This window comes from Salmo trutta, chromosome 24 (genome assembly GCF_901001165.1).
Source record: "Salmo trutta chromosome 24, fSalTru1.1, whole genome shotgun sequence".
Classification (NCBI taxonomy): domain Eukaryota; kingdom Metazoa; phylum Chordata; class Actinopteri; order Salmoniformes; family Salmonidae; genus Salmo; species Salmo trutta.
This window is the reverse complement of record NC_042980.1, coordinates 35,494,554-35,520,880: the sequence shown is the minus strand read 5'-3', so window position 1 is coordinate 35,520,880 and position 26,327 is coordinate 35,494,554. Positions and strand designations below refer to the sequence as shown.

General features: G+C 44.8%; 1 protein-coding gene across 2 annotated transcripts; it reads right to left on the bottom strand.

Moving 5' to 3' along the window:
- Positions 1-51: 51 nt before the first annotated feature.
- On the bottom strand, positions 52-26,028 carry LOC115161194 (collagen alpha-2(IV) chain-like). 2 transcript variants are annotated; one of them, XM_029711974.1, is made up of 38 exons: positions 25,946-26,028; positions 25,785-25,820; positions 25,652-25,693; positions 25,433-25,504; positions 25,264-25,308; positions 25,085-25,132; positions 24,925-24,960; positions 24,405-24,449; positions 24,209-24,272; positions 23,849-23,968; positions 23,474-23,620; positions 21,312-21,383; positions 21,074-21,225; positions 20,488-20,560; positions 20,090-20,196; positions 19,380-19,563; positions 18,828-18,878; positions 18,372-18,446; positions 18,158-18,256; positions 15,906-16,127; positions 12,330-12,491; positions 12,064-12,234; positions 11,188-11,331; positions 10,934-11,059; positions 10,614-10,795; positions 10,407-10,470; positions 10,120-10,194; positions 4,951-5,058; positions 4,747-4,854; positions 4,455-4,652; positions 4,231-4,347; positions 3,930-4,091; positions 3,454-3,552; positions 3,174-3,320; positions 2,907-3,023; positions 2,280-2,471; positions 1,769-2,055; positions 52-1,512 (listed from the first exon to the last, which is right to left on the bottom strand). In XM_029711974.1, exons 3-38 carry the CDS (start codon positions 25,685-25,687, stop codon positions 1,258-1,260), a joined length of 4,362 nt encoding a protein of 1,453 aa, XP_029567834.1. In that variant the 5' UTR covers positions 25,688-25,693; positions 25,785-25,820; positions 25,946-26,028; the 3' UTR covers positions 52-1,257. The 2 variants fall into 2 exon arrangements, with proteins under 2 accessions (XP_029567834.1, XP_029567835.1); XM_029711975.1 differs by lacking the exon at positions 18,828-18,878.
- Positions 26,029-26,327: the final 299 nt, after the last annotated feature.

The window sequence follows — 26,327 nt, the reverse complement described above, 5'->3', positions numbered from 1 at the left end:
ATGTAGTTTGAGCTGAGGTGTGAACGTCAATGCAAATTCAACAATCAGAAGTACAACAAACAAAACAATTTATTTGAGTTATGACACCATTACAATACATTTCTATGGATTCATAGCACCTAATGGTATTGAACAAATGACCAAGTAAAACCGTTCATCTGAAGTGAATAGTCGTGGCTGGAAATGTACAATATAAAACTGGGGTTATTCTTTGAATGGCCAATTCAACACTGACTACTTCCTAGAATGTGATAAAGAAATACATTCTCTGGAGGGATCGCTGACCAGGTTTGGTCCAACCAGTCCTTGTAGCTTAGACTTTGGACAGAGTTGTTTGCATTTCTGTGCTGGCTTTATTCCAGCAGTGACTGAGCTGACTGTTCATATTCAAAATGTGTACTGGGAAAATGTGATGTCATGGGTAAAACAAAATGTTTTTAGTTATGAGCGAATTAAGTTCATTCAGCAGATTTAAAGTAAATCAGTGCATTTTGTGATCAAAGCAATGTGTGAATGTAAGAGCTGTAAAATATATTGATACATACAGTTGATATATAGCGAACAAACACAGACCACAGTTTGCACAGTGGCTCTTATGTGCGAACACGATGTAAAGCTGAATAATACTGAATATTAAGAGCAAAAACCTCAACCAAACCTAATTTACAATTGGTTGAGGGTCAGTATTAGTGAAGTGGCATTAGCACTTATACCTGAATAAAACAAACACTTAAAAAAAAAAAAAAAACATAACTGAAGCAGTACACTTAATCAATAATTTCATTAATAACTGAAGCAGTGTGTACACACACGGGCATCTTTGGTTGTTTCAGCTGTATGTTCTTGGTATGGTCAGTTAAACATTTGGTGTATAATTATAGCTGAGGTAATAAGTTAGAGAGCATATCAAATAGGACAAACAATTAAAAAGAGCATTTACATGTATATTTCATATCGCTGCTGACTACTTTTTTTCTTAACACAGCACACTTGCTCTCCACTTGAAGCGTTCACACAGTCCTTCAGTCCTCACCAGCCAAGGTTCGGGGGAGTAGGATAAAGCTGCCCCATAGATGCTGATCTAAGGTTAGTTTTGCGTTTCCGCTTCATGGCTACAGTTAGGAATTGGGGAGGGTAAGCTAAAACAAGGTCTGTGCCTAAAACCAAAGGCAATAACAACCTGAATTGTGTTTGGCAGGGGGGTATGGTCACAGGAAATGACATCACAGGGTCAACGGAGACTTAGGGTGAGCCAGGTCACAGGTTCTTCATGCAGACCTGACAACGGCTGATGCGTGAGAGGAGCTGGCCTGCTTTCAGGGTCTCGGAGGCAGGCTCTGCCTGGAAGGACTGTTCGATGGAGGTGAGCCAGAAGCTGTGTTTGTTGGCGAAGTAGTGGCAGGTGCCCTTGGCCCCGTTACACTCGATGAAGGGCGTGGTACGGAAGTCCTCCAGACAGGAACCAGGAGACGACAGAGACTGACCCCCACCCTCGTCACCTGCTGCCGTGTGCTGGAGGGGAAAGGGGGATGAGAGGGAGGGGTAAGAGAGGTTGTATGAACACTAATAAGAACATATTCAACTTCCTACCTATGGCATTTCTATTCCCTGACGTGAAAGAACTGAACAGATTAAAGCAAATTCCCAGTAGGCTTCAATCATATTGCTTTCACCTGTCCTGCGTTTTCAGATCAGTAGAGATGAAGAATGGGAGACAAGGAGAGGAGGACACTTCAGATCGTGTAGAAAAGGAAGCAAAGAGACTCACCATGAGGAAGGAGTAGCCAATCCACAAGCTGCGCCAGCCAGCAGGGCATTGTGGGATGGTGATATCCTGGCTGTGCACGGCGATGGCGACAGACGGAGCTTCGCACACAGAGCAGCGGCTGATGTAGGGTTTGATATCACCTTCCTCCACGGGCATCATGGGAAGGGGCGCGGTGGTGGACAGCCAATAGGATTTGTCGTTGCGGCTGGCGTAGTAGCAGACGTCTCCGGGGTTGCAGTACAGGAAGGGCATGGTGTTGAAACGAGGGAGGCAGGAGCCCGCCAGACCTGGGATCAACAGATCAATTCAATCAACCAATTAATCAATTAACCAATAAATGTATTCATATAAAATGATGACACTGAGCTACAGCCACTACAGGCAAATTTGAGACATCCTTACGTGTTCTATCTGCCAATCCAATCAAATCTGAATAGATACGAGTATAACCCAATAATCATGTGGTGTTTATTTGAATTTCCTGTCTTTTAGTTTTTCTTATCTTTCTCACCTAGGTCCTGGTTGTGGGCCTTCTCCTGGCCCTCGAAGTACAGCAGACTGTAGCCGTCCCACAGCTTCGACATGCCCACGGGGCACATGGGGGTCTGCTCTGATTGGCTGTGCTTCACCAGCAGGTATCCCACGCTCACACTGCGGCCCGGCATGCCATGCAACCCTGTAGTACCTGGGTTACCACGGTGACCTGGGGTCAGACAGAGAGAGAGAGAGGTTCAAATGCATCTGTGCGTAATATACACAATATGTGCAATGTTTTTGTCTATGGTTTTTTTCCTAAATGTTTGTGTGGTTAAAATGTATTTACATTAAAAACAGAACATTTCTGGGTCTAATAAATCACACCACTATAAAAACAGTAAATGGAATAGTGGATTTAATTTGTTTCAGATCAGCATCCTAAAATCCTTTTATCAGTAAGCTAATTACAGAATGAATAATCACTACAGGCCATGGGTCATTTCTCTCATAATACACTAGTGGCTCATTCAGACCAATAACACTCTTTGATCCAAACGCTTTGGGGGAAACCAGCTCCCCATCTCCCTCTCTTAATCCAGGCCTGAGTGCTGTAATTCTAATATGCCCTGTTGCCCTGGCACACCTGCCATACTGTACCTACCTTCCATGCCCTGCAGACCAAGATGGCCCCTCCCTCCAACATTCCCACGGTACCCAGGGGTACCTGGTCTGCCACCCACCCCTGGCATACCCTTCTGCCCCTGGGGCCCGAAGTAGCCTGGAGGGGGAGATGGGGAATAGGGGTAAGGAAGTAGGAAAATGGGGGGAAAAAATGTCAGAGAAAAGTTAGTTAATCCCACAGAAGTAACTGTATATAGAACAGTCTATTTTATTGACAACAACACAACACTGTAACACATTCTCCTACCTGGATCTCCAGGGGGTCCTTTTGGGCCACTCTCCCCTCGTACCCCCTCTGGTCCTCGGATACCCTGAGGACCTGGAGCACCCCTCTCTCCTGGCATCCTGGGGGGTAGTGGGGCTGGGCCCTGGTTACCTGGGGCTCCTGGATAACCTGCAGGACCAGACCAGGCCACACACAGTTTGTACGTGAGAAACAGGCAACTTTCATTATAATGTAGGTGATTTTCAGGTGAATTATAGTGATGTGCAGAGTGATATCAAACAGAGTGAGATGACATCCTTACCTGTGAGTCCAGTACTTCCCTTTGGGCCGGAAGGACCTCGGTCTCCTTGGAAACCAGACCTACCAGGAAATCCCATCATCCCTTGACCTCCCTTCACACCTTTACGACAAAAGCAATGGCTGTTACTTTTACTGTTTCAGTGAAAGGTTAAACAGCTCAATATTCCCTGTCAGCTCAATATTCCCTGTCTGTCAAAAGTGAAACAGATAACAAAAAATAATTCTGCATTGTATTTTGGAATTTCTCCTCTATACTATAATCTATACTATAATCCAACACTCTTATGAAAAAGGGTTCCAAAAGGATTCTTCGGATTTCACCATAGGGTAACCCTATTTGGTTCCATGTAGGAATTCCAAAATGTAGGAATTCCAAAACAGAATCCAGAATGATGTTTTGTTATCCTACGGGGACAGCCAAAGAACCCTTTTAGGTTCTAGATAGCGTCTTTTGTTCTAAGAGTATATGATCCGTACCTTTCTTCCCAGACACTCCGCTCTGTCCTTTGTATCCTGATGGTCCCTGATCCCCCTGCTTTCCTTTCAGACCAGGGAATCCAGTGAAGCCATACTGGCCAGCTAAACCCTTCTCTCCATACGGAGAGGGCTCACCAGGGAAACCACGGGGCCCAGGGTAACCTGCAAAACAAAACAAGCATTATTAGCACACCAAATACACACACATAGCACTCCACACACTACACATCCCAGAGGATTAAAAACTGTCAGTTAATCTACACTAAATCTACACATTCCACTCCGTCATTGTCTACTCCACCTGGCAGTCCTTTGGGTCCAGGGAAGCCAGGGTCTCCTGATGGTCCAGGTCTGTCTGAGGTGCCCTGTGGCCCTTGGGGGCCCTGAAACCCTGGGGGCCCCACCTGGCCCTGGTCACCTGAGGAAAAGAAGAGAAGAGGGAGGTCTTAGACACTATAAAACACAAAATGTCCTCCAAACTTTGTAACAAAAAAATGCAATGTTTCTTTAGGAGCAGTGACTAACCTGGTTGTCCTTGAACTCCCTTCAAACCCAGCGATCCGGGTGTCCCGACCTCGGAGTTGGGTATACCTGTCTCTCCCCTCGCTCCCTTAGCACCGGGGTCACCTGGGGTTCCAAAGTTATCCTGACCTGGAAGTCCAGGGACGCCCTTCTGACCCTTCAGCCCATCCAGTCCGAATATACCCTTTAGTCCCGGGAAACCTGCAGAGAGGAGCAGATCAAACACAGTGTTAAGGCAAAGGTTTTGTGTATGTGCACACCGTGTGTGTGTGTGTGTGTGTGTGTGTGTGTGTACCTCTCTGTCCAGGGAAGCCTGGTTGTCCATGTTTGCCTGATTCTCCGGGGACCCCAGGCCATCCCTTCGTACCCTGGTTGCCTGGAAACCCTTGTTGACCATCAGATCCTGGAGACAACAACCACAGACAGGTAACAGTCAGATACAGGCAATGAATGACACTCATTCTAATAATGTGAGCACACAGGGCAGGAAGTCTCTTACCTATAGGTCCTCCTGTGCCAGGTTCACCTGGCATGCCCTTCATCCCCTCAATACCATGGAAACCTCCACCGCCCCTGTCTCCCAGATTCCCAATGTAGCCCTTCTGACCTGTAGGGAGAGACAGAGGGCATCAGGAACACTGTTACCATGGTAACACTACTCAGAGAGCATCTTAAGTAGACTCATTTTCTTCATCTGCACTGATCTGATAAAATAGAATAGGTAAAAGCAATATGGTGGAGGCCTACCAGGTATTTGCTCTCACCAGTCCATGCAGATGTAGGATCTTAATTTGACCAGTTTTGAAGCAGGAGTAAAATATTCCTGAAGCAGGATGATTAGATTATACATATATACAGTACCAGTCAAAAGTTTGGACACACCTACTCATTCAAGGGTTTAACTTTATTTTTACTATTTTCTACATTGTAGAATAATAGTGAAGACATCAAAACTATGAAATAACACATATGGAATCATGTAGTAACCAAAAAAGTGTTAAACAATTAAAAATATATTTGGGATTTTAGATTCTTCAAAGTAGCCACCCTTTGCCTTGATGACAGCTTTGCACACTCTTGGAATTCTCTCAACCAGCTTCACCTAGAATGCTTTTCCATCAGTCTTGAGTTCCCACATATGCTGAACACTTGTTGGCTGCTTTTCCTCCACTCTGTGGTCCAACTCGTCCCAAACCATCTCAATTGGGTTGAGGTTGGATGATTGTGGAGGCCAGGTTATCTGATGCAGCACTCCATCACTCTCCTTCTTGGTTGAATAGCCCTTACACAGCCTGGAGGTGTGTTGGGTCATTGTCCTGTTGAAAAACAAATGATAGTCCCACTAAGCGCAAACCAGATGGAATGGCGTATCGCTGCAGAATGGTAGCCATGCTGTTTAAGTGTGCCTTCAATTCTAAATAAATCAGTGCAAAGTACAGATTTCCACCGGTCCAATGTCCATCGCTCGTGTTTCTTGGCCCAAGCAAGTCTCTTCTTCTTATTGGTGTCCTTTAGTAGTGGTTTCTTTGCAGCAATTCGACCATGAAGGCCTGATTCGCGCAGTCTCCTCTGAACAGTTGATGTTGAGATGTGTCTGTTACTTGAACTCTGTTCAAGCATTTATTTGAGCTGCAATTTCTGAGGCTGGTAACTCTAATGAACTTATCCTCTGCAGCAGAGGTGAAAAATAATGCAATGGCGCCGGAGGAGATGGTTGCTGTTTTACGGTCTCCTAACCAATTGTGCTATTGTGTGTGTGTTTTCGCGTTATTGTAGCTTATTTTATACATAATGTTCCTGCCACCGCCTCTTATAATTGAAAATAACTTCTAGATATCAGGACAGCGATTACTCACCTCGTACTGGACAAAGAGTTTTTCTATAACGAGTCGGACAAGAAGGATTTACTTCAGACACCCAACAAGGCCCAAATCCCTGAGATTCGCATGAGAAAGAGACTGAGATATCGGGGAAGTAATTTGGAATGCCTTGTAAGGATTCGACGGCGAATGGGTAATTTCCCTCTACCATCAGTCCTATTGGCCAACATACAATCATTGGATAACAAAATAGACGAACTACGATCACATATATCCTACTAACGGGACATTAAAAACTGTAATATCTTATGTTTCACCGAGTCGTGGCTGGCAGGGTTCACGCTGCATCGGCAAGATAGAACATCCGCTTCCGGTAAGACAAAGGGTGGTGGTCTGTGTATATTTGTAAACAACAGCTGGTGGACAAAATCTAATAGTAAGGATGTCTCAAGGTTTTGCTCACCTGAGGTAGAGTATCTCATGAGAAGCTGTAGACCACACTATTTACCAAGAGAGTTCTCATCTATATTCTTCGTAGCTGTCTATTTACCATCACAAACGGATGCTGGCACTAAGACCATGAGCTGTATACGGCCATACGCAAACAGGAAAACGCTCATCCAGAGGCGGCGCTCCTAGTGGCTGGGGACTTTAATGTAGGGAAACTTAAATCTGTTTTACCTAATTTCTACCAGCATGTTAAATGTGCAACCAGAGGGAAAAAAACTCTAGACCACCTTTACTCCACCCACAGAGACACATACAAAGTTCTCCCTCGCCCTCCATTTGGCAAATCTGACCATAATTCTATCCTCCTGATTCCTGCTTACAAGAAAAAACTAAAGCAGGAAGCACCAGTTACTCGGTCAATAAAGAAGTGGTCAGATGACGCAGATGCTAAGCTACAGGACTATTTTGCTAGCACAGACTGGAATATGTTCTGGGATTCTTCCGATGGCATTGAGGAGTACACCACATCAGTCACTGGCTTCATCAATAAGTGCATCGATGATGTTTTCCCCACAGTGACTGCACGTACATACCCCAACCTGACGCCATGGATTATAGGCAACATCCGCACTGAGCTAAAGGGTAGAGCTGCCGCTTTCAAGGAGCGAGACTCTAACCCGGAAGCTTATAAGAAATCCCGCTATGCCCTCTGACGAACCATCAAACAGGCAAAGCGTCAATACGCTTTGTAGTAGATTGAATCCTACTACACCGGCTCTGACGCTCGTCGGATGAGCTTGCAAACTATTACAGACTACAAAGGGAAGAACAGCCGCGAGCTGCCCAGTGATACGAGCCTACCAGATGAGCTAAATTACTTCTATGCTCGCTTCGAGGCAAGCAACACTGAAGCATGCAAGGGCGCATCAGCTGTTCTGGACGACTGTGTGATCACGCTCTCCGTAGCCGATGTGAGTAAGACCTTTAAACAGGTCAACATTCACAAGGCCGCAGGGTCAGACGGATTACCAGGACGTGTACACTACGAGCATGACCTGACCAACTGGCAAGTGTCTTCACTGACATTTTCAACCTGTCCCTAACTGAGTCTCTATTACCAACATGTTTCAAGCAGACCACCATAGTCCCTGTGCCCAAGAACACTAAGGTAACCTGCCTAAATGACTACAGCCCCGTAGCACTCACGTCTGAACCCATGAAGTGCTTTGAAAGGCTGGTCATGGCTCACATCAACACCATTATCCCAGAAACCCTAGACCCACTCTAATTTGCATACCGCCCCAACAGATCCACAGATGATGCAATCTCTATTGCACTCCGCACTGCCCTTTCCCACCTGGAAAAAAGGAACACCTATGTGAGAAGGCGATTCATTGACTACAGCTCAGCGTTCAACACCATGCTACCTTCAAAGCTCATCACTATGCTAAGGACCCTGGGACTAAACACCTCCCTCTGCAACTGGATCCTGGACTTCCTGATGGGCCGCCCCAAGTGGTAAGGGTCGGTAAGAACATGTCTGCCACGCTGATCCTCAACACGTGGGCCCCTCAAGGGTGCATGCTCAGTCCCCTGCTGTACGCCCTGTTCACTCATGACTGCATGGTCAGGCACGACTCCAACACCAACGACACAACAATGGTAGGCCTGATCACCGACAACGATGAGACAGCCTATAGGGAGGAGGTCAGAGACCTGGCAGTGTGGTGCCAGGAAAACAACCTCTCTCTCAACGTGATCAAGACAAAGGAAATTATTGTGGACTACAGGAAAAGGAGGACCAAGCACGCCCCCATTCTCATCGACAGGGCTGTAGTGGAGCAGGTTGAGAGTTTCAAGTTCCTTGGTGTCCACATCACCAACAAACTATCATGGTCCAATCACACCAAGACAGTCGGGAAGAGGGCACAACAAAGCCTATTCCCCCTCAGGAGAATGATTTGGCATGGGTCCTCAGATCCTCAAAAAGTTCTACAGCTGCACCATCGAGAGCATCCTGACTGGTTGCATCACTGCCTGGTATGGCAACTGCTCGGCCTCCGACCGCAAGGCACTACAGAGGGTAGTGTGTACGGCCCAGTACAGCACTAGGGCTAAGCTTCCTGCCATCCAGGACCTCTATACCAGGCGGTGTCAGAGGAAGGCCCTAAAAGTATAGGTCCAAAAGGCTTCTTAACAGCTTCTACCCCCAAGCCATAAGACTCCCGAACAACTAATCAAATGGATACCCAGACTATTTGCATTGTCCCCCCGCCTTCTTTTACGCTGCTGCTGCTCTTTGTTTATTATCTATGCATAGTCACTTTAATAACTCTACCTACATGTACATATTACCTCAATTACCTTGACTAACCTGTGCCACCACACATTGACTTTGTACCGGTACCCCCTGTATATAGCCTCGCTACTGTTATTCTTTACGTATCTATTTTTTACTTAAGACCTATTTTTCTTAAAACTGCATTGTTGGTTAAGGGCTTGTAAGTAAGCATTTCACTGTAAATGCTACACCTGTTGTATTCGGCGTATGTGACAAATACTATTTTATTTTATTTTATTTAACTCTGGGTCTTCCTTTCCTGTGGCGGTCTTCGTGACAGCTAGTTTCATCATAGGGCTTGACGGTTTTTGCTACTGCACTTGAAAAAACTTTAAAAGTTCTTGACATTTTCCGGATTGACTGACCATGTCTTAAAGTAATGACGGACTGTCATTTCTCTTTGCTTATTCTTGCCATAATATGGGCTTGGTCTTTTACCAAATAGTGCTATCTTCTGTAAACCACCCCAACCTTATCACAACACAACTGATCGGCTCAAATGCATTAAGAAGGAAAGAAATTCCACAAATGAACTTTTAACAAGGCACATCTGTTAATTGAAATGCATTCCAGCTGACTACCTCATGAAGCTGGTTGAGAGAATGTCAAGAGTGTGCAAAGCTGTCATCAAGGCAAAGGGTGGCTACTTTGCAGAATCTCAAATATAAAATATATTTAGATTTGTTATACACTTTTTTGGTTACTACATGATTCCATATGTGTTATTTCATAGTTTTGAAGTCTTCACTATTATTCTACAATGTAGAAAATAGTAAAAATAAAGAAAAACCCTTGAATGAATAGGTGTGTCCAAACTTTTGACTGGTACTGTATATAAAGAAGTGATTATTTCTAACAGGAAATGAGTTTTGATAGGCTACAGCTATAGTTTAGGTGTGATATCTAGTGAGAGAAAGAGAACTGCGGGTTTTCAGTGAATTTATGTAAATCAAGAGGCACATTTGAATTTCCTGCGACAACAGAGTGATGAAATTAAGATACAACATCTGCAGTTCCTAGTGCAAATGAAGGAAGCCAGTCTGAATAAGTGACTCACCTGGAACCCCAGGGAAACCATCCTCCCCCCTCAGTCCTGTGGAACCGGGCATGTCGATTACGGCACCCCCCTCACCTGGAAAAGGAATCAATGACGTATTTCTGCAAGTACCTTTTACTACTCATTCTTTCTTCTGTGGAACTGTTAAATAGACCTGGGACTTTAGCTTCGAGTCCAAGTGCTTAACAAAGAGTTTTGAACTGCTGGAAAGCGGAGTTTGGATGACTACTGGCGTCTACGGTACTGTACGTATCCATGAGTTTTGTGACGGACAGTGGGCGTCATACCTTTGACACCCTTCACTCCTGGATCTCCTGAGGATCCGTAGGCACCAGGGTTACCTTTATCCCCCTGAAAAACACACATAGAGATACAGCATTAGATCGGACAGAGATGTCCATCTGTTCTAACCTGGCCGTTGAACATGTTTAGCATGAAAACTACAGGTGCAGGCGCAGGAGAGACACAATGGCAACCAGACAACATGGGCTCACCCTGGGACCAGACATCCCGGGAAAGCCGCTGATTCCGTTTGATCCTGTCAGACCAGGCATTCCTTTTGGCCCCGGAAGTCCCTGCGCGCCTGGGTTGCCTTGGAAACCCTTCTCATCACTGGGGTCTCCGGGAACGCCGTGGTAGCCCTCCATTCCCGGAACACCGGGAAAACCTTTAGGACCTGTGGAAGAGAGAGAGGGAAGGTGAAGAGGGGATCGAATGAGACTAGTGAAATGAAAAGGAGGATGAGGAGGACAGAATGTGAATGAAGAAGAGAGGGGGGATAGGGAGTGCATGAAGCCTGAATATCCCTACTCACCTCTGGGTCCAGTGAATCCGATCTGTCCTGTGGTTCCATCTTCTCCCTTTGTCCCCTTCATGTCTTTGATGATCTGACGAGGGATGTGGGGTTTCTCGCCAGTTGGACCCCTCAGACCACGGTCACCTAGGAGACAGCGGGGGTGAGAGTGAGTGTCAAATCAGATAAAAGGATCGAAAGAGAAAGTGAGGGACAGGGAAAGAGAGCAGTAGAGCACAGAAACACACACAATTCTAATGGCAGTTCAGTCTCACCCTTTGAACCATAGTCGCCCATGTTTCCTTTCTGTCCAAATTCGCCGGGGTTGCCAGTCTCTCCTTTCTGTCCAGAGAAGCCCTTCAGGCCCGACACACCAGGCATTCCTCCAAACCCTAACATGCCACGAGACCCTTTGATACCTGGAACAGGAAGCGACATCTCAAGTCAGGAGGATAGTCCTCACATCAGCATCTAGTTATGATATACACTGCGTATACCAAACATTAAGAACACCTTCCTAATATTGAGTTGCACCCCCTTTGGATCTCAGAAAAGCCTCCATTCGTCGGGGCATAGACTCTACAATACTGGCCCATGTTGACTCTAATGCTTCCCACAGTTGTGTCCAGTTGGCTGGATGTTCTTTGGGTGGTGGACCATTCTTGATACACATTGGAAATTGTTGAGCGTGAAAAACCCAGCAGCGTTGCAGTTCTCGACACACTCAAACCGGTGCCCCTGGCACCTACTACCATATCCCGTTCAGAAAGGCACAAAAATATTTTGAATGGTACACATACACAATCCATGTCTCAAGTGTCTCAATGTTTAAAAATCCTTCTTTAATCTGTCTCCTCCCCTTCATCTACACTAATTTAAGTGGATTTAATAAGTGACATCAATATGGGATGATAGCTTTCACCTGTATTCACCTGGTCAGTCTATGTCATGGAAAGAGCAGGTGTTCCTAATGTTTGTATACTCAGTGTATTTCATTCCTCACTGCAAAACTCTAGTGTGACATCGCATCATCATATCAACTATTCATCAGAAAATGACATGTGGACTGTGAGAGTATGACCATATATGACCACTAACTCTATAAGTAGAACATTGCACAGAACATGACTCCACTGTGTATAATAACTTACCCTTGAACCCTGGCAGGCCAGAATGTCCTGTAGGTCCAGGCACTCCGGGGTCACCCTGGTCTCCGGTGTTTCCCTCAGCGCCCTGACGACCAAACTCCCCCAGTGTCCCCTTCAGTCCTATGGGCCCTGGTGTGCCAGGGTCCCCCTGATCACCCCTGTTTCCGCTCAAACCTGGAAGAGACACATACACAGTGTATTAGGTTCTATCTCTTTAAAGCAAACAGAAAAAAGTTAAGAAAGAGAAGTTAGTCAGTCATGTTTCTGACCTGGTTGTCCGGTGCTTCCTGTTGGTCCAGGGACACCAGCCTGTCCGGGTACACCTGGCCAGCCATACTTCCCAGCAGCTCCCGGTCCTCCTTGCTCCCCCTGCAGACCTGAAGGACCTACGTCGCCCTTGAACCCAATCATACCAGGCATGCCACCCATCCCTAAGAGAGAAGGGCAGAGAGAGGCCATTACAATAACTATACAGTGCATTCGGAAAGTATTCAGACCCCTTGACTTTTTCCACATTTTATTACATTACAGCCTTATTCTAAAATTGATTCGTTTTTTTGTCACCCATCTACACACACAATACCCCATAATGACAAAGTAAAAATAGGTTTTTAGATTTTTTTGCAAATGTATTAAAAATATAAAACAGAAATATCAAATTTACATTTTAGTCATTTAGCAGACGCTCTTATCCAGAGCGACTTACAGTAGTGAATGCATACATTTGATACATTTTTTCTCCGTACTGGTCCCCCGTGGGAATTGAACCCACAACCCTGGTGTTGCAAACACCATGCTCTACCAACTGAGCCACACGGGACCACAAATCAAACTTTATTTGTCATATGCGCCGAATACAAGCCCTTAATAACCAACAATGCTGTTCAAGAAAGTTAATAAAATATTTACCAAATAAAGTAAAGTAAAAAATTCTAAAAAGTAACACCATAAAATAACTATAACGAGGCTATATACAGGGGGTACCGGTACCGAGTCAATGTGCGGGGGTACAGGTTAGCCGAGGTCATTTGTACATGTAGGTAGGGGTAAAGTGACTATGCATAGATAATAAACAGCGAGTAGCAGCAGTGTAAAAACAAATAGGGGGGGTGTCAATGTAAATAGTCCGGGTGCCCATTTGATTAATTGTTCAGCAGTCGTATGGCTTTGGGGTAGAAGCTGCTAAGGAGCCTTTTGGTCCTAGACTTGGCGCTCCGGTACTGCTTGCCATGCGGTAGCAGAGAGAACAGTCTATGACTTGGGTGACTTGAGTCTTTTACAATTTTTTGGGCTTTCCTCTGACATTGCCTAGTATATAGGTCCTAGATGGCAGGAAGCTTGGCCCCAGTGATGTACTGGGCCATACGCACTACCCTCTGTAGTGCGCCTTACGGTCAGATGCTGAGCAGTTGCCATACAACCTGTCATGATGCTCTTGATGCTGCAGCCATTGATTTTTTTTGAGGATCTGGGGACCCATGCCAAATCTCCTGAGGGGAAAAGGTGTTGTCGTGCCCTCTTCCCAACTGTCTAGGTGTGTTTGGACCATGATAGTTTGTTGTTGATGTGGACACCAAGGAACTTGAAACTCTCGACCTGCTCCACTACAGCCCTGTTAATGTAAATGGGGGCCTGTTCGGCCCGCCTTTTCCTGTAGTCCACGATCAGCTCCTTTGTCTTGCTCACGTTGAGGGATAGGTTGTTATTCTGGCACCACACTGCCAGTCCTCTGACCTCTCCTATAGGCTGTCTCATCGTTGTAGGTGACCAGGCCTACCACTGCTGTGTTGTCAGCAAACTTAATGATGGTGTTGGAGTCGTGTTTGTCCACACAGTCGTGGGTGAACAGGGAGTACAGCAGGGGACTAAGGACACACCCCTGAGGGGCCCCAGTGTTGATGATCAGCGTAGCAGACGTGTTGTTGCCTACCCTTACTACTTGGGAGAGGCCCGTCAGGAAGTCCAGGATCCAGTTGCAGAGGGAGGTGTTTAGTCTCAAAGTCTTTAGCATAGTGATGAGCTTTGTGGGTACTATGGCGTTGAACGCTGAGCTGTAGTCAATGAACAGCATTCTCACATAGGTGTTCCTTTTGTCCAAGTGGGAAAGGGCAGTGTGGAGTATGATTGAAATTGCGTCATCTGTGGATCTGTTGGGGCGGTATGCGAATTGGAGTGGGTCTAGGGTATCTGGGATGATGCTGTTGATGTGAGCCATGACCAGCCTTTCAAAGCACTTCATGGCTACCGACGTGAGTGCTACGGGGCGGTAAGCATTTAGGCAGGTTACCTTCACTTCCTTGGGCACAGGGACTATGGTAGTCTGCTTGAAACATCTAGGGGAGAGGTTGAAAATGTCAGTGAAGACACTTTCCAGTTGGTCCGCGCATGCTTTGAGCACACGTCCTGGTAATCTGTCTGGCCCCGCGGCTTCGTGAATGTTGACCTGTTTAATGGTCTTGCTCACATCGGCTGCCGAGAGTGTTATCACATAGTCGTCCAGAACAGCTGGTGCTCTCATGCATGCGTCAGTGTTGCTTGCCTCGAAGCAAGCATAAAAGACATTTAGCTCGTCTGGTAGGCTCATGTCACTGGGCAGCTCGCGTCTGGGTTTCCCTTTGTAGTCCGTAATAGTTTTCAAGCCCTGCCACATCCGACGAGCGTCAGAGCCGATGTAGTAGGGTTCAATATATTTAAAAAATAATAATTTTGTACCCCTTTATTTTGAAATGTTTTATTTCGTGGTATCCAATTGGTACAGTAGTTACAGTCTTGTCTCATCGCTGCAACTCCCGTACGGACTCGGGAGAGGCGAAGGTTGAGAGCCGTGCGTCCTCCGAAACACAACCCAGCTAAGCCTCACTGCTTCTTGACACAACGCTTGAGTAACCCGGAAGCCAGCCGCACCAATGTGTCGGAGGAAACACCATACACCTGGCGACCGTGTCTGCGTGCATTGTGCACGGCCCGCCACAGGAGTCGCTAGAGTCCTTTAGGTGCCTTTTGGCAAACTCCAAGCGGGCTGTCATGTGCCTTTTACTGAGGAGTGGCTTCCGTCTGGCCACTCTCCTATAAAGGCCTGTTTGGTGGAATGCTGCAGAGATGGTTGTCCTTCTGGAAGATTCTCCCATCTCCGCAGAGGAACTCTGGAGCTCTTTCAGAGTGACCATCGGGTTTTTGGGCACCTCCCTGACCAAGGCCCTTCTCCCCCGATTGCTCAGTTTGGCTGGGCGGCCAGCTCTAGGAAGAGTCTTGGTGGTTCCAAACTTCTTCCATTTAAGAATGATGGAGGCCAGTCTGTTCTTGGGATCTTCAATGCTGCAGACATTTTTTGCAACCTTTCCCCAGATCTGTGCCTCGACACAATCCTGTCTTGGAGCTCTACTGACAATTCCTTTGACCTCATGGCTTGGTTTTTGCGCTGACATGCACTGTCAACTGTGGGACCATATATAAATCATGTCCAATCAATAACATTTACCACAGGTTTACTCCAATCAAGTTGTAGAAATATCTCAAGGATGATCAATGGAAACAGGATGCACCTGAGCTCAAATTTCGAGTCTCTTAGCAAAGAGTCTGAATGCTTATGTAAATAATGAATTTCTGTTTTTATTTTTAATGCATTTGCAAAAAATTCTAAAAACTTGTTTTTGCTTTGTCATTAAGGGGTATTATGTGTAGACTGATGAGGCAAAAAAATGATTTAATCAATTTTAGAGTAACGCTGTAAAGTAACAAAATGTGGAAAAAGTGAAGGGGTCTGAATACTTTCCAAATGCACTCTTGAAAAGGTGGAGAAATTGTAGTTTTTCATCTTGCAGATTTGTTATGGTATTAGTACCCACCTGGGTAGCCCTCGTTTCCAGGCTCTCCGCTGAACCCTTTAGGTCCCTGCTCTCCAGGAAGACCCACTTCTCCAGGTTGTCCGGTCGACGCTCCCCAGATCTCCCCGTGAGGTCCCTTCTCTCCTGGCTCCCCGTTCCGACCATCTTGACCTGGCAGACCTTGGGTTCCAGAATTACCCTTTGAGCCGGGCTGACCCAAGTCTCCATGGAGGCCCCTAAAACCTGAGAGAGAGGACCAGACCCTTAGAACTACCAGCAGTATTAAAGCACTAGGGGCGGATTCCGACCAAAGTTAATTGTGTGTAAACGTAATTCCCTTCTTACGCACTTTTCTCTCTATGTGTATTCTGACCTAGAACGTAAGCATGAGAATAGCATGCTATTCACAAGCTATTTGATTGGGGTGGTGATTGAATAAATGAAGGTGTGGTGTAGGTGTGTCTACAGATATTCTGACCTTGACTTCATTCCGTAATAATTCCACCACCTTCACGCGCAAGGAAACCATGAACCCCACCTCTTTAAGGAATACCTGGGATAGGATAAAGTAATCCTTCTAACCCCCCCCCCCTTAAAAGATTTAGATGCACTATTGTAAAGTGGTTGTTCCACTGGATATCATAAGGTGAATGCACCAATTTGTAAGTCGCTCTGGATAAGGGCGTCTGCTAAATGACTTAAATGTAAATGTAAATGTCTAGCGAACCTACCTGTTCCAAGTGGAAAAAGCATCTACTTTCTTCCTATAGAAATAACACCACTAATCATGCACTGTCATTTACAACTTGATAAGAGCTATTGGTAAGAGCAAGGTAAATGAGTTATCCATTTGGATAAGGGAATTATAAATAGAAATTACACTTGTTTTAGATCTGTTTTACCTTATAATTGCTGGAGACAAATGTGAAACCAGTCATATGGCAGCATACTGAAGCATATCAACATATCAACTTTCCCATAGTAAAGTTTATTAAATGCTGTGCCATTATGCAGCATTTAAATTGTACAGCCTTTTAACTTGCAGGGATGGGCACTCTCGAATGTCTAAATTATAGGCTACCCCGACCTTCTCTGTTTCCTATTTCTATCATGTTAAATATTAGCCACTATCAGTATCTACCATCAGTAGGCCTAATAACCACACATATTCAACTGCCAATTTACTGTTAGTTCCCTTCAGTTGGTATACCTTATCATTTCATTTCATTGTTTCGTTTACCTTCATTTGCTTCCTCTGTAAACGCCGTCACGGCCGTATGGTTGTTGGTGAGAATCATTAGTAACAGCTCATAATATATCTTTTTTAAAGACCTATACGCTAATTAAATCATTATGGAGCGGGGCGCAGACCATAGCCGTAACAGTTTGAACCCGATGGTTAGTGCAGGCAATAGATGAGGGTATAGCCTACTAATTTACAGTATTCTCCCTATTATAATTCTATGTACACTAATCTTCCAACATTACTATGGGTTGAACAACTGAATATGGCAACTTTCAGAACCATTGTATTTTTGATTCATCAATATATTTTGTCCATAAAGTCTCTCCAAACCTGTTTTTTTATTATTCATAAATACTTTCCTAACCCTAAATAATCTACAAGATCAGAGTGTTTTGAAATGTACCAATTGGTGCTGAAACGGAGATGAATATGCATATATTTAGATGGATTTCTTTCATCGATCCCTATATTCTGAACCCATTCTTTCAATATATTCTCGCGAATCTGTTGATTCGGTACACCGTACTTAAAGGGATGTCTTTAGATAAATGTACTGAAAACCCTATCGAATGAAAACTCCACCAGAAAATCTGTTGGCCAGCAAATGGGAGGGTTTTCAGCATTTGAATGAAATGTATTGCAAAAGGTAGCCACACCTACAGAGCACGTTACGTGACTGAATAATGTATGTCTGAATACCAAATACTGAGAAATGTGTAGGAAAGTCGTGCGTAGGAAAGGCGCAAATGTTCCAAGTCTGAATCGGTCCCTAGGCCTAAGTGCATCTATTACAAGTGGGAGTAAATGTACATGTGATCTGCTCTGATGCTATGTGTATAATGCATGCTCTAGAATGCCCTTCAAGCCAATCAGAAACGAGTATTCAACAATGCCATGGTATTTACACAGGCAGGCCAATTCTGATATTTTTTCCAGTAATTGGTCTTTTGACCAATCAGATCAGCTCTTTCGCCATTGTAAACACAGCCATAGACTAGTATAACAGTTAAAGCAGCAAAATCATCACCTGGATATCCGGGTGACCCTCCTCTGCCTTGATCTCCAATCTCTCCTTTGGCCCCGTTATCTCCATGTAGACCTGTTGATCCTTTTTGACCTGGGAGACCTGACGCACAGACAAATGGACATACAGGAAGCTAGACATCAATTTGGATCTTGACAGGAAAAAACAGGGCATATGACACGTGTTCTGTTTTGCATTCTAAAAGCTAAAAGCTTACCTAGGAAACCTTCTAACCCGTGGGGTCCTGGTGGTCCTGGCATACCGGGTGGTCCAGGTATGGCATCGCAATCACCTGAGTAAAAAAAGAACACAGAGATTGTATCAACAATTACTAGAAGAACGGTTCTCACAGCAGCCATTTTGGATCTGCTGCTTCACTGCTCTACTGCACACTTCAGTGGTTTTTGCCTGCTTTTTGCATTGGTTCGACAATACAGTTGCTCAGTGTGGATTGTGAATCAGAGCATAGCAAAAATAAAATAACGTACATATTAGCCAACTAACTGAAGATGAGACTATAAGGGGAGAAACCAGTTACAAAAACACCATTAAAAAACCTGCATTTAACTCTATACACAGTGACTGGAAGCTAACCCAAGACACAAAGGCTATGGAAGCAAAGCACCAGTCGTGAAGTAGAGTAACTTGATCAAAATGCTGCTAGTCCAGCTACCTGTGATGTCATTCTGTTCTCCATCTCCTCTCGGACTACAGCCAGACCCTCCTTTCAATGGCAATGAGAGAGAGATTGGAGAGAGAGCGATAGAAAGAAAAAGAGATGCATTCGAAATAAGGGTTAGAAAAAGTTCAAGCATGATCTCAAACATGTACTGTTGTGGCTGGATTGAGGGATGCAGACGGACTGCATCAGGGCCCGTCTGGAGAGAGAGGTGAGGAAAGATGAAGGTGGAAGAATCATTTCGATCATGGACACAAGGGTATAAGAACTTCTCGCACACCCCCATTCATGACAAGGCCTTGGGGTCCACAACTGCAACTAGTCTTTCTGTTGTTCCCACAAATAGCGGAAGTGGAGAGAGATAAAAGGAGAGGAAGAGAGAGAGAGACAGAGAGAGAAAGAAGGATAGATAGGGACGGAGTGAATGTGCAAGAGAGATAAAGACAGAAGGAGAGAGTGATTGGGAAAGAGAGAGAGAGAGAGAGACAGAAGGAGTCAGAGTGACTGGGAAAGAGAGAGAGACAGAAGAGGGAAAGGGTAACACACCTGGATCTCCAGCTCGACCTTCGATACCAGCATGACCCCGCTCCCCATCATCGCCTTGCAACCCTCGAACCCCTTTAGTGGCACCTAGAACCCGCCCTGGTTCTCCCATCTGTCCCAACAACCCAGGCAGACCCGGCCGGCCCTGATAACCTTTTTCTCCAGTGAGCCCAGCAGGTGCATCTCCCTAGAACAGAGAACACAGGATAAATAAATTCAGAACATATCCCTCAGTGTTATGCTAAAGATCTACACAGCTGCATTGACTTAAACAGCTATTATTATCAATAAAAAAATAAAGTAGATATCTAGTGCTTATAATGTTTGAATAGGTTATATACAGTGTATGCAGTTTATCTGAAAGTAAGTGGGGACACTGTGAGGTGGGAAAGAGAGACTACACTCTTAGAAAAAGGGTTCCAAAGGGGTTATTTGGCTGTCCCCATAGGAGCACCCTTTTTGGTTCCAGGTAGAACCCTTTTTGGTTCCAGGTAGAACCCTTTTTGGTTCCAGTTAGAACCCTTTTGGTTTCCATGTAGAACCCTCTATGCAAAGGGTTCTACATGGAACCCCAAAAGGTTATCCCTGGAACCATAAAGATTCTACCTGGAACCAAAAATTATTCTTCAAAGGTTTCTCCTATGGCGACAGCCGAAGAACCCTTTTAGGTTCTAGATAGCGTGTTTCTTTCGATGAGTGTAGGGAGTTCTTACTGAAGGACCACGATTCCCAGGGAATCCATTGATCCCACTGGGCCCAGGGAAGCCCTGCATTCCTGGGTCACCTGTCGCACCTGGGTCTCCTGGGTCACCGGCATATCCTGTAGAGTTCCCATACAAACACACTAGTTTACACATACACTTACACCAGTGGAGGCTGATGAGGGGAGGATGGCTCATAATAATGGCTGGAATGGAGCAAATGGAAGGTATGAAACACATGGATGTATCTGATACCATTCCATCTATTCCGCTCCAGTTATTACCACGAGCCCGTTGAGCCGTTAAGGTGCCACCCACCTCCTGTGACTGATGCATAATGGTGTGTCACACTCACCACTGTATAAAGGCTGTACAAGTGTGTGAAAAGAAAGTGAATAAGAATACTTCACCTTTCTCTTTGGCCTGAATTAACTCGCCCTTCCTGCCCTTCGGACCCGGTTGTCCTGTGGCACCAGGGAACCCCTGATGAGGAGGGGGAGAGGGGGGCATAGAGTAAGGGATTAGGAAGCCAGTGAGAGACAATTTGATGGACAAGTTAAGAAAGACAAGGGTGTTTATGATGAATGTTGCCCTATTGTAAGTTTCAAGTTTTATTAGTTGTATGTACGGGATACACATGCTATACACCGTCCAAAGAAATGTTTACTTGCAGGTTCCTTCTCGACAACAAGAAATAATACAAACATAGAGTAAATGCCTCAGTAGCATAGAATAAACATTTTAGCATAAGTATAATACAAAAAATACTCAATTTATAGTCCAATATTTACACATGTTTTGGGGAAGAAGGATTGGGGGGCAAGTGTTTAAATTGTGGAGTATTTAGCAATCATAATAAGTCTGGTAGCAGCTGTTATGTTGTGTGTGTAGCATTAATGTATATGTGCGTATGTCTGTGTGTGTGGGTGTGTGAGCGAGTGCATGTTTGTTGTGAGGTAGATGTTGTCAAGCTAAGGTGGTGTTAATTGTTCTTACAGGCAGTCCGATGACACCTCGGGGTCCTGGCTCTCCTGACTCTCCCTGCTGACCAACCTCGCCACTCATTCCAGGGTCGCCTTGGCTACCATCAGGGCCGGGCAGGCCCGGAGGGGAATGGACAATGTTGCACTCGCACAACCCGTGATCACCTAAAACACACACATTCCGATCAGCTATACTGTAACACATAACGTGATCAAAGTGCAGAAATGCGCATTACGTTGTGAACACGTACCTTTCAGTCCTTTTCTTCCCGCAGAGCCTGGCCGCCCTCTCGGCCCTGAAAATCCCTTGTAGAAGTCCGCCCCTGCAGATATTAAGACATACACACACTCCACAACAATCCTTAAAGTAACTGTCCAGTAAAAATCTTATTTTTAAAAGTTAATATTCTGTCAACTCCCAAATAATTTTGTTGACTATACTTGTATTTGTGGCCAAAGTATAAATTGGAGAGAAAAAAACACATTTAGAAATGCCACCTCAAACATGTATCTCAAGCAGACCATTTAAAAAAATGCTTGCTATTTCCTCATAGAACATGATGTCGGCTGAGCTAGCCAATCAGCGGTCTACCCGCATTCATATTTTTATTGACTGGAATAAACCCACATCATTCAAACACAGGAAAGCTTTTTAACATACTTAATAAAAATGTTCTATGTTATATTAGAATTAATAATATGTCATCTTTCACAGAAATCTGGAAACACTGGACAGTTACAGTGGGGGAAAAAAGTATTTGATCCCCTGCTGATTTTGTATGTTTGCCCAGTTACAAAGAAAGGATCAGTCTATAATTTTAATAGTAGGTTTATTTGAACAGTGAGAGACAGAATAACAACAAAAAAATCCAGAAAAATGCATGTCAAAAATTTTATAAAATGATTTGCATTTTAATAAGGGAAATAAGTATTTGACCCCTCTGTAAAACATGACTTAGTACTTGGTGGTAAAACCCTTGTTGGCAATCACAGAGGTCAGACGTTTCTTGTAGTTGGCCACCAGGTTTGCACACATCTCAGGAGGGATTTTGTCCCACTCCTCTTTGCAGATCTTCTCCAAGTCATTAAGGTTTCGAGGCTGACGTTTGGCAACTCGAACCTTCAGCTCCCTCCACAGATTTTCTACGGGATTAAGGTCTGGAGACTGGCTAGGCCACTCCAGGACCTTAATGTGCTTCTTCTTGAGCCACTCCTTTGTTGCCTTGGCCGTGTGTTTTGGGTCATTGTCATGCTGGAATACCCATCCACGACCCATTTCCAATGCCCTGGCTGAGGGAAGGAGGTTCTCACCCAAGATTTGACGGTACATGGCCCCATCCATCGTCCCTTTGATGCGGTGAAGTTGTCCTGTCCCCTTAGCAGAAAAACACCCCCAAAGCATAATGTTTCCACCTCCATGTTTGACAGTGGAGATGGTGTTCTTGGGGTCATAGGCAGAATTCCTCCTCCTCCAAACACGGCGAGTTGAGTTGATGTCAAAGAGCTCCATTTTGGTCTCATCTGACCACAACACTTTCACCAGTTGTCCTCTGAGTCATTCAGATGTTCATTGGCAAACTTCAGACGGGCATGTATATGTATTCTTGAGCAGGGGGACCTTGCGGGCGCTGCAGGATTTCAGTCCTTCACGGCGTAGTGTGTTACCAATTGTTTTCTTGGTGACTATGGTCCCAGCTGCCTTGAGATCATTGACAAGATCCTCCCGTGTAGTTCTGGGCTGATTCCTCACCGTTCTCATGATCATTGCAACTCCACGAGGTGAGATCTTGCATGGAGCCCCAGGCCGAGGGATATTGACAGTTCTTTTGTGTTTCTTCCATTTGCAAATTATCACACCAAATGTTGTCACCTTCTCACCAAGCTGCTTGACGATGGTCTTGTAGCCCATTCCAGCCTTGTGTAGGTCTACAATCTTGTCCCTGACATCCTTGGAGAGCTCTTTGGTCTTGGACATGGTGGAGAGTTTGGAATCTGATTGATTGATTGCTTCTGTGGACAGGTGTCTTTTTTACAGGTAACAGGCTGCGGTTAGGAGCACTCCCTTTAAGAGTGTGCTCCTAATCTAAGCTCGTTACCTGTATAAAAGACACCTGGGAGCCAGAAATCTTTCTGATTGAGAGGGGGTCAAATACTTATTTCCCTCATTAAAATGCTAATCAATTTATAACATTTTTGACATGCGTTTTTCTGGATATTTTTGTTGTTATTCTGTCTCTCACTGTTCAAATAAACCTACCATTAACATTATAGACTGATCCTTTCTTTGTCAGTGGGCAAACGTACAAAATCAGCAGGGGATCAAATACTTTTTCCCCCCACTGCACTTTAAATATCACCCTATACAACATTTTAATAAAATATCAAAATGAATCTCTTTCATGTCCACACTCACATGATCCTGGTGGTCCGGGTGGGCCCCCGAGCCCAGGCAGGCCATTGATACCTGGGGGTCCGGGGCTGAGGGCAGGGATACCTATCTCTCCAGGTGCACCCATCTCTCCCTTTACCCCCGGCTCTCCGAACGGACCCCACAGATCCACTGTTGGAACATAGAAGATGAGGGAGATAGGAGAGGATGAATGATTACTGAGGAAACCAAACGTTTGAAAAACACAAAACACAACTACACCATACATCATCTTGTTTTAAGACTTGTTAACAATAGAGTTTTAAAAATTGTTATTCTAACATTACAGTAAGTGCAATAGACCAATCTACTAGCTAAGTAACACTACGGATCACTGACTGGTGAAGGTTTGGCACTGACCTTGTTGTTGATCATGATCGTTCCTGGCAGGAGGTCCAGCGCGACCTGGAAGACCTTTCTCCCCCTGCAGACCCCTCTGGCCCTGGGGACCCAGCTGTCCAGGAGGACCAGGGGGACCAACTACACCTCCCACCCCAATCCCAAAATGGACACCAATCAATATCTATATAACAATCAATGTTATAACAATATAACAGTAAGGAACATAATATAAAAACTCCCATATTCAATGAAAGGTTGACTACCTGGAGTAAGACGATACTGTATATTGATAGACTTGTTGAGAGTGAAGCTGATTGACTTGAATGAAAATTAAATCGTTGATAGAAAGTGATTGATGATTTGATTGGTTAATCATACCTCTGTCCCGCCCTCCTGAGGGACCATCATGATAAATCAGCTCCCCTGGTTCTCCTCTGGCACCCTAAAAGCCACAACACCATCTGTTAAAATCTACTATATAGTTTCTGTGTGTAAGGATTTCAATAAACGTTTATAATGGACTAGTGTCTCTCAAAGCTCAAAACTGTGATGTGAGTATTAACTGTAGGACCACCTTTTGACCATCTCTGCCCCTCAGTCCTGGTTCTCCCAGGTCCCCCTGGAGACAGAGAGATAGGAAGGGAGGAAGAGAGGAAGCAGGAGGGATAGAGAGAGAGAAAGAGAGAGAGAGCGAGAAAGAGAGAGCGAAAGAGAGAGAGAGAGCAAGAGAGAGAGAGAGCGAGAGGAATATGAATAGAGGGGGAGGGAAGGGGGATAGTTAGACAAAGTGTTCAACAGCACCACCAAGAGGAAAAAAGATGCAACTGCAACAGCTCTATTGGCCCATACAAACCTATGCAAAGACCAAAACATTCTAGTGTAATTATATAAGTGGAGTCTGATGAGGGAAGGACGGTTCATAATAATATCTGGAACTGTCTGTTATGGCTGGAACGGAGTGAATGGAATCAAATGACTTTGTTTGATACCGTTCCATTTACTCCATTCCAGCCATTATTATGAGCCATCCTCCCCTCAGCAGCCTCCACTGAATTATATAGAGGTCTTGGCATTGTTTGGCTACACACTCATACCCTCAATCCTTGCGCTCCATCCAGACCAGGGATGCCCTGAAAGAACACACATAACCATTCAACAGGTCAGTATGTCACAAGCAGTGACAGGGGGCAGGTTAATATGTTTATGTGCAATGCATACAGTATAATGCATGTATAATATTTATATGATACTAACCCGTTGTCCAGGCATCCCTATAACACCAATCTCTCCTTTGTTGTCAGCCTGATAAGAAACAAATAACAGAGATGAGTTAGTCAACAATAATCTACAGTGCTAACATGTCCCATTGTGACTACACATGTTAGGATGGAGCACGGTGTTATAAAGACCACAGGAGAAGAGAGGTCACTTACCTCAGGACCAGTATCACCTTTCAACCCTTTCTCACCCTTCATGCCCTGGAGTCAGAGCAGAACAGCATTAGAGGGATTCAGTCAACACACAATCAAAATCACTGGGAAAACATCCATATTAATTGTATGTTTTTGAACATATTAAAGTGGAGTGTGGAGCTGTACTGACATTGGGTCCAGTAAATGGACCGGTCTGGGAATGGGTGGAGTTCCCTTGGGGACCAGGCTTTCCAGCGTCACCCTGTGGCCAGAGAGGGAAGTGCAGTAAGAAAATTACAGCAGAGATGAGGACAGCATTGAAAATCATTATTTTTTGTGGTCAAACACATGAAGTGCTGGGCAGTAGAAACTATATAAAAATATAATAAAAGTAGATGTAGCCACTCACAGGTTCTCCTTTGACCCCTTTCAACACTTTGGTCATGGTGCCCTGAGCAGAAAACACACCAGGTTAAAACATCCTTAGAATTACGTTTATCGCATTCACTAGCCATGCGCGAGAGATGAAACATACACCTTACCTTTGGACCAGGAAGACCAGGATACCCATGTGGGCCCTGAGACAAACCAGAAGAATGATTAGGTATCTACTACAGAGTATGTCACAGAAGGTTGTATACGGTATAAGGTACAGCAACGCATTCACACGCATGCACACACAAAACACACACACACCACTAACCTGTGGTCCAGGGAGTCCTCTGTAGCCAGACTGACCTGGGTAACCCTGAGGACCCTGAGAGAGAGAACGTCAGAGTATAATGCAATTTATAACATGTAGTATATCAATAGTATAATATGCTGGCTATCTTATACAATAACGTTAAAGTGACAGGGAAAGGCGGCGGCGTCATAATCAAATGTTATTTGTCACATGCGCCGAATACCGTGAAATGCTTACTTACAAGCCCTTAACGAAAAGTGCAGTTCAAGAAATATAGTTAAGAAAATAATTACTCAATAAAATAAAGTAAAAATAAAAAGTAACACAGTAGAATTACATAACAATTACGAGGTTATATACAGGGGGTCTGGTACCAAGTAAATGTGGAGGTTATATACAG